The 8,648-nt window shown below is 37.5% G+C and overlaps 1 protein-coding gene across 1 annotated transcript; it reads right to left on the minus strand.

Moving 5' to 3' along the window:
* Positions 1-1,529: 1,529 nt before the first annotated feature.
* On the minus strand, positions 1,530-1,739 carry LOC131895524 (small ribosomal subunit protein eS28-like). Its single transcript, XM_059245995.1, has one exon. It carries the CDS (start codon positions 1,737-1,739, stop codon positions 1,530-1,532), a length of 210 nt encoding a protein of 69 aa, XP_059101978.1.
* Positions 1,740-8,648: the final 6,909 nt, after the last annotated feature.

Genomic DNA, 8,648 nt, shown 5'->3' on the forward strand with positions numbered 1-8,648 from the left:
TTTCCAAAAAGAGGAAAGTGCCACAATCATCTCTCTAGTGTTTCCATCTAGAAGTAGACATATGTTTTACTATAACAATTGTCATCATCACAAAGGAAGCTGTGCACTCACGTGATAGTGCAGAAAGCAGAAAACATAGATAACCTTTAGTACTGATAGCAGTAATTCTCTTTAAAATCTATTAGACAGCAGTATGATACACAGAACATGATATGCAGTTCAAACTTCAATTTAGAAAGAGCGAGAATTCTCATTTAAAAAGTGCATCTCAGGGGACCTGTTTCAGCTCTGATCAGAAACGCCAGTCTCAACACCTTGCTGATTAGTATTAACAAGTCAGTTTTTAATTATGTTTTATTTTTATGTAAGTTAATACTTGCTCACTGATATGAATCAGGAAACATATTCTAATTTATAAAATTGAAAGGGCCAGAGCTAAATGGATTCATGAGTCATGAAGTGATATGCTTCAATCTACATGAACTGCTCATATGAATGCCTGGAGCAGGACACATAAACATTTAGACCTTTAGGATTACATCTTGGTCTTTATAGAATCATCTTGGATTTAGATTTTTACTCTCTGTAATGATGGCACACAGTAAACCAGAGGAAGTCTCCACCCAACACATACGTATTACACCAAGAAATTGTTTTCCTCTATGTTTTGTTCCTTCACTGTAGATACATTAGCTTTTGGAGACATTTTGGAAAATAGCTTATATTCTTATGGAGATTAAAAAAATCTTTCTTTGTTTTTAACAGATACAGGTGTGTAAAGCTTATTTAGATTTTTTAAATTAAGCTTCCTTTACCAGATATATATAAAATGTATTAGGAAATGTAAAACATCTTTTCTAATGCAAAGCTTCTATTGGAGGAGAAGAATATATATTTAATACTGAAAAAAAAGCCATATAAACTTGATTTAAAAAGAAAATCAATGTTTCTTCCTAGCCCAAATAAAAAACATTCTTTTTTCGTTTTCTTTCTTTTCAAAGAATAAGTGGTAATTTATTTAAATAGGTATGACCATGCCCAGAAATCTATCTTATCTCCAGTTCTATGTTCTAGCATGGTAACAGTTTCATAATGTTACGGTGACAGAAAAAAGAAAGTCATACATCAAAACACATGAATCCATTGGTGGAAACATCAGTTATGAGGGTTATAGCAAAGCGTGGAAATCTCCATCATAGGCCTCACACACTATTGATGACACTGTTAGAGAGGATTGTCGGAAACTAGTGGCTTGTTAAGAATACATATAAAGTGCCTTTTTTTTTCATTCTTTATTTTTTAGATTAAAATGTAATTACATCCTGCTTCCCCTTCCCTTTCCTCCCTGCAACTACTCCGGTGTATGCTCTCCTCCTCTGCTCTCTCTGAAATTCATGGCGTTCTGTCAAACTTAGAAATGAGCAACTAATGAATTTTAAAAAATAAAATAAAATAATACCAGTGCTTTATTTAATAGTTGCAGGTCATCATGGGCCAAGTGGTGGATATTCAGGAACCAAGCATCCAGGTCAGCGCAACCTCCAAGCCTCTGTCTCTGACGCCAATAGGGTGAGCACATCACCCTCCGGAACTGGGCCTTGGACGTTTTGGATGATAGAGCGTCTGGTGTCATTCATAAATTCCACGCGCACCTGTGTGCACTGTCCCTGCAAACCAGTCCTGCCTAGCACTTTGGTTGCCCTAGCCAGCTTGATGGGTTTCATGTGACTCGTGTCCATGATGCCGGCGATCTGGCGGAGAGCCAATAAACGGCTTTTAAAGGACTGAAAATAGCCCCAAATTATTTGACTTGTGCTGAAATATTTTAATTTTCTATAATCACAAAATTAAGTCGTTTGGCCTTGTATAATCGTTATCACAGGTGCAGCTCTTTTTGCCCTTCCCCCCTGGGAACTTCAGTTCACAATACAAAGAATATTATTGAGGACCTAAAAAAAAGATCATCACTAAATCCTGCATTATGAACAATACTCTTTTATGAGTATGGAGTTACTGAAATAGGATCTTGCTAGGTAGCTTTGTGTGATCCAGAAATCACTGTGTGTCCCAGCTCGTCCTTGAGCTTACAGCAATCCTCGCCGCTGCCTCTTGACTGTTGAATTGCAAGTGTGTGTGGTCACGCCTGCCTGACTGTGATTTTAGAGAGCTTGTGGTTCACTGAGTTTGAAAAGTGTTTCAAATGTTATTATATTGAAAAAACAATGAAGCAGAAATGATTCTATTGTTACACATTAAGGAAAGTATTAGCTTGATCATGTTAAGTAGTGGCCATTTCCCTATTGGTACAATCAGAGTCTAAATAATCATCAGGGGCTACTGTACTGACTTCAAGGGCTATCATAATTTTATATTTTTCATTTGAGCTTTTTAGTATCTACCTGAAATATTATATATACGGTCTTGTTTACTTAGTTTTGCTCCACGCCCAAAGTACCTCAAGGTGTTGTCATTCTTTCAAGTTTTATTTACAAAATTGACACTAATTATATTAGTCATCTATATTTAAATACTACTTTTAATTATTCTTCAATGGGTTGTAATTTTAATATCAAAACATACTTTTCCAGGATAGCCTAACAAATAGAAATAGCTATTAGAGAATTTACTTTTGCTTCAATGAACCTGGCATTTTCAGCATGTCATTACTTATGCTCAATTATGGCCATTAACAGTGATTGTGCCAGACAGAGCTGAGAGAACAGCACCTCTCACACATTATAGGTGATCTGCACTTGTTGGCCTTTTTCCTCATTGGATTTGTTTTTTTTTTTTGTTGTTGTTGTTCACTAAGTTACTTTTATTTCGTCCTTTTCTTTTTTTCTTTTTTTATTTTATTTTGAAGAAGCAGACATTTATTCTTTATATTCCTAGTGCTTTGGGGTTTCATATAAGCCCTATAGTCATTTTTTTTTTATTTTATGCCAAATGTTGTTTATTGAAGGAGGGAAGAGGGCTTAAATACAGGCTTACAGCACAATGGGAGAACCTCGGAGGGCAGAAGTTCACTACCGATGTTTTACAATCTTGCATCTAAGCTGTTAACACCCATTATGCAGGATACACAGACAAGGAACTTCCCTTAAGCATTCAGGAAGGTGGAACCAGGCAGGGAATTGGCATAGGGAGAATATCAAGGTCAAGGTCAGCAAACAAGGCAACAGTTACCTAAAACAGGGGCCAGGACCCTACAGGTTCCCCTTTTACTAAAAAATTAGCTTCTGAATTAGGTTGCGTGGGACTTCAGCAGGTCACCTTACCCATCATGGAGATGCCTGCCCAGGCCACACAGGCGCTCTGTCTTAGGTTGGTGAGCGCCCCCCCAAGGCATTTCCCGTCTCTGAATACTCATTATCTTACAGGCTCAATCTTGTGTGAGCTGCAGATTTAACTGCTGCCAAAGATCTCAAAGTGGCACTGGGCTTGCAATCTGTGTGTTCGACACAGAAAAGACCAACAGAGGTCCTATCCTACCCATAGCCAGTAAGCTAAAGGGACCTGAGCCATTCCCTTCCTTAACGAGCCTTACTGCAAATTGGAGTCCTTATAAGATGGTATCCCAAAAGCAAATGGAACTTGAGTTTATAAATTTATAATTTTCAAAGCCAATCGAAATGTATATAACTATTGAATTAAATTTATCATGCCCAATAAAATGAAAGATTAACTAACTGTGGTAGCTCCTTTTGTTGCCAGGGTCTCCACTGTGCTAGCTGTAGTAAGTAATCCCAGAAACAGTCACAGCGGTGACCGCCACTGCTATAATAGCAACAACAGCAGCAGCAATGTCAAATTCTCTTCTGGAGCATGTGGACATCCACTGGCATGGATACAACTCCAGGAACATGAACCGCCAAGGCCCATTTTTCTTGAACCCAGCACAACTTAAGCTGGCATCTCTGCAAAAGAACAACTAAGAACCATAAAGAAAAACAGGCAGTTCATAAGGAACATAACTAATGGTCTCATAATGGCTACATTCAGGCTCATAAATTTTAAGGTATCTTCAAAGGGGGGCTAAATGAATTTCAAGAGGCCAATAAATGTTGCACAGAGCCACTCCTGAAAAGTAGGTACTACACCAGCTTGAGGAGGATTGTGAAAATGAAAAGGCTAAGCTGGCATGCTACTGTTAACAAATGGAGGTCAGTGACCTTCAGGGTTATACTTAATCTCCAAGGTGTCTGGGTGACATACCCTCAAACATACTTGAAAAAGCAGTTACCATACATTTCCTTCTGGAGAATCTAACTGCTTATGTTAATGCTTGCCAAAGCTGGCCATATTGGGCTCTCAGTCCCCATTGGCATCAGAAGGGTAGAGTTTTTCATGAAGGCCAAATAGGTCTCTGTCATGTTTGGTTTCAGCAGCAGCCACAGGGTGCACACAGTGCTCAGGAATCCAAAGAGGAACCTCATTGTCCTGTGAAATGAAATAAACAGAACCCCGGGCCCACACCAACACTGGATCGGGTCTCCTCCAAGTGCCAGTGGAAAGATCCTTCCATTTCTCCAGAGGGTGATTTGCAACAGGAGCCCGCCAGTGCTTATCTGCAGCGGATACTCCAGCAGAATCCACCAATAAAAAATTTAAGATATATAAAACAAGGGAAAGAGTAGAATGTGGAGAGGAATGATGAGTCCCTAGTTCCCCCATTTTTACTTTAGTAAAATATGTTTGTTTGTTTGTTTGTTTGTTTAATAGTTCAAATTTTTCTTATCTTTTTTGTAGCTAGAGTTTTCCTGCCTGGCCTGGCCCACAGTCAGGACAAATCTCTCTCACCTGCCAGTCCCACAGCTGCCCAGACCCGACCAAGTAAACACAGAGACTTATATTGGTTACAAACTGTATGGCTGTGGCAGGCTTCTTGCTAACTGTTCTTACAGCTTAAATTATTCCATTTCTATACATCTATACCTTGCCATATGACCCGTGGCTTACCAGCATCTTCACATGCTGTTTGTCATCGTGGTGGCTGGCAGTGTCTCTCTGACTCTGCCTTCCACTTCCCAGCTTTATTCTCCTCCTTGTCCCGCCTATACTTCCTGCCTAGCCACTGGCCAATCAGTGATTTATTTATAACCAATTAGCAACACACTTGACATACAGACCATCCTACAGCACTTTTTTATTTTTTATTTTTTAAAATTAATTAATTTATTTTTTTATTATCAGTTTGATACAGTATGTATTCTTATCTTAATAGTGAAATGTTTCATTGAAGCTTGCTCAGTAATTGAGTAAAACCAAAACTTATTATAAGCCACAGTTGTCCTAGGGTCCCCCATGATATATATATATATATATATATATATATATATATATATATATATATATATATATATATATATATATCCTCCATGGTTCTGTGGGTTGTAGTATGATTGTTCTTTATTTTATATCTAGAATCCACTTATGAGTGAGTATATACCATGTTTGTCCTTCTGGGTTTGGGTTACCTCACTCAGGATGATTTTTTTCTAGTTCCATCCATTTGCCTGCAAATTTCATTCTTTCATTGTTTTTCCCTGCTGAGTAGTACTCCATTGTGTATATGTACCACATTTTCTTAATCCATTCTTCAGTTGACGGGCATCTAGGTTGTTTCCAGGTTCTGGCTATTACAAATAGTTCTGCTATGAACATAGTTGAGTATGTGTCCTTATGGTATGATTGAGCATTCTTTGGGTATATGCCCAAGAGTGGTATGGCTGGGTCTTGAGGTAGTTCGATTCCTAATTTTCTGAGAAACCACCATACTGATTTCCACAGTGGTTGTACAAGGTTGCATTCCCACCAACAGTGGAGGAGGGTTCCCTTTGCTTCACATCCTCTCCATCAGTGACTGTCATTAGTGTTTTTGATCATAGCCATTCTGACAGGTGTAAGATGGTATCTCAGAGTCATTTTGATTTGCATTTCTCTGATGATTAAGGATGTTGAGTTTTTCTTTAAATGTCTTTCAGACATTTGTGATTCTTGTTTTGTGAATTCTCTGTTTAGCTCTTTAGCCCATTTTTTTAATTGGATTGTTTAGTATTTTGATGTCTAGTTTGTTGAGTTCTTTATATACTGTGGAGATCAGTCCTCTGTCAGATGTGGGGTTGGTAAAGATCTTTTCCCATTCTGTAGGCTGTCTTTTGGTCTTATTGACCTGCAAAAGCTTCTCAGTTTCAAGAGGTCTCATTTATTAATTGCTGTGCTCAGTGTCTGTGTTTGTTTTTGTTTTTGATTCTATTTTGTGAGATAAGGTTTATGTATCCCTGATTGTCCTGGAACTCACTATGTAACCCTAGCTGGCCTTGAACTCAGAGATCCTCCTGCTTCCTGAGTGCTGGGATTAAAGGCATTCGCCATCATCACCCAACAGGATTATTCTTTAAATAATGATTGGAAGACATAGAAAAATAATCTAAGGACCTCAAACTGGAAAAAATAATATTCCAGTCCAATTAGCTAAATTTCATATATTTATGAAAAACTGCATACTAAACTGTGTAAAAAGCAAAGATGACCAAACCCATCTATGTCAGATGATAACTCTCTTCTCCTCTGTGTTGTGTTTTCAAATGGATAACCACAGTTAATCCCTAAAATGAGTTTCCCCCTGATTTTACCTCCCAAACTTCCCAATTTAAATCATAAAAGTACTTATTTGAATTGTTGAGACCAAGGTTGGATACAGCACAGGGACAAATAGCCAAACGAATGGAAACACATGAACTATGAACCAATGGCTGAGGGGCTCCCAATTGGATCAGGCCCTCTGAATAGGTGAGACAGTTGATTGGCTTGATCTGTTTGGGAGGCATCCAGGCAGTGGGACCGGGTCCTGTGCTCAGTGCATGAGTTGGCTGTTTGAAACCTGGGTCGCTTGGCTCGGCCTGGGAGGAGGGGACTGGACCTGCCTGGACTAAGTCTACCAGGTTGATCTCAATCCTTGAGGGAGGCTTTGCCCTGGAGGAGGTGGGAATGGGGGGTGGGCTGGAGGGAAGGGGAGGAGGGCAGGAGCGGGGAGAACAAGGGAATTTGTGGCTGATATGTAGAACTAAATTATATTGTAAAATAAAATAAAATAAAATATTTTAAAAAAGGAAAAAAAAGTACTTATTTGAACTAAAAACCTATGATCTTAAACTGTCATTGACCATATACTGATTAGTCAACTAATCTAAATAGGATCCAGAGGTACAAAGATAATAATTGCATAAAGATTTCAATACAAGTAGAGTGCTGTAAATGATTATTGTCTTCCTGAAGGTTTTGAGTTTGCTTCAAGGGCATTGAGTTAATTGGACTCAAATGTTAAACCCTGGAACTTGGGTTAGCTTAAGGCCTAATTCTGTTCTTCATAATGAAGGGTACTGGTTGTGTTGAATGCCACTGACTTTCTCTAGGAGTTTAGAGTTTATGCACTGAATATTGAGACTCCTTCTGTATTTAAAATTTTCAGGATCCTTTTTATCTCTACAAATTTATTTCCCTTATATTATTTCTAGTTCCTTAAACTAGTTTGAGTATTAGTCACGTGGACTAATACTGGCACCATTCTCTGATGGCAGGCAAAGAACTCAGACTTAAAAAACAACAACAACAACAACAAAAATCAAATTTAAAGCCAAGTACCAAATACAAAATATCTGAGTTCATTAACTGTCTTCCAATATTTGTATATCTCTATCTAGAATATGGTCCCCATGCTAGTTGCAAAACTGTAAATATCTTTGTGTTCATTAATTCTTGTTATAACTTCCACTATACTTCATATTGGGCTTTTCTACATTTACAGCTTAACATATATTTAATTTTTTATCTAACAAACAATTTAATTTATTCTAATTATACTACAGTGTGTTTATTTTCTTTTTATAATTTAAAACCTGGGCAAAGGAGCAATTGATGAGGATGTTCCCAGGTCTGATCATCTACTAGCTGGTGGGAAATTGCTTTCATGCATAATAAGAATTAACAGTTTTGAGGAAAAACTAAGGCAGCATTTAGCAACTTACCATTTCCAGTAGCCTAAATATTTACATCACAGTTTTCATGTATGAAATTCTCTAAAAAGAATGATCTCCCAAGGGTCACCTGGGAATTAGCAAATGATAATTAGTAGTATAATTATAACAGCCTGACATTTTATGGGAACAGAATGTACAGGTTAATCACTAATATTAAAATTCATAATATACTTAATGAGAGAAAAGTTGAAAGCTGTCTATACCATTTTTCATTATTCTAGAAGAAACCCTGACTTTTCAAATAAAATTTTTCCTTATCTAGAAAATATAAGAATATATTACATATGATTGGCTATTAGCTTACTAATGCCTGAAAGTATTTTCTGCAGACACAGCCACGGATATGATGAGCTGCAATGGATAGCACTTATCCTCCTGTATTGCATGCTCTAAACTATTGAAACTAGAGATGTACCATCGCTAAGACATAATTAGATTAAATGTAGAAGCACTTAATTAAGAAATAGTCACTTTGTTCCTTTCCCATCATTTTGTGGTACGTTTTTTAATTACTACTTCTGTGAGCCAACTAAGGTAGAGACTATTACCAGTAACAAACTCGAACTCCATTATCTGATTAAGAAATGTGGTATTATTATTATCATTATG

Source organism: Peromyscus eremicus, chromosome 19, assembly GCF_949786415.1.
Source record: "Peromyscus eremicus chromosome 19, PerEre_H2_v1, whole genome shotgun sequence".
In the NCBI taxonomy this organism is placed as follows: Eukaryota; Metazoa; Chordata; class Mammalia; order Rodentia; family Cricetidae; genus Peromyscus; species Peromyscus eremicus.

Excerpts from the sequence above, each read along its gene's own strand:
- LOC131895524 (XM_059245995.1), bottom strand. The coding sequence starts at position 1,739 with ATGGACACGAGTCACATGAAACCCATCAAGCTGGCTAGGGCAACCAAA.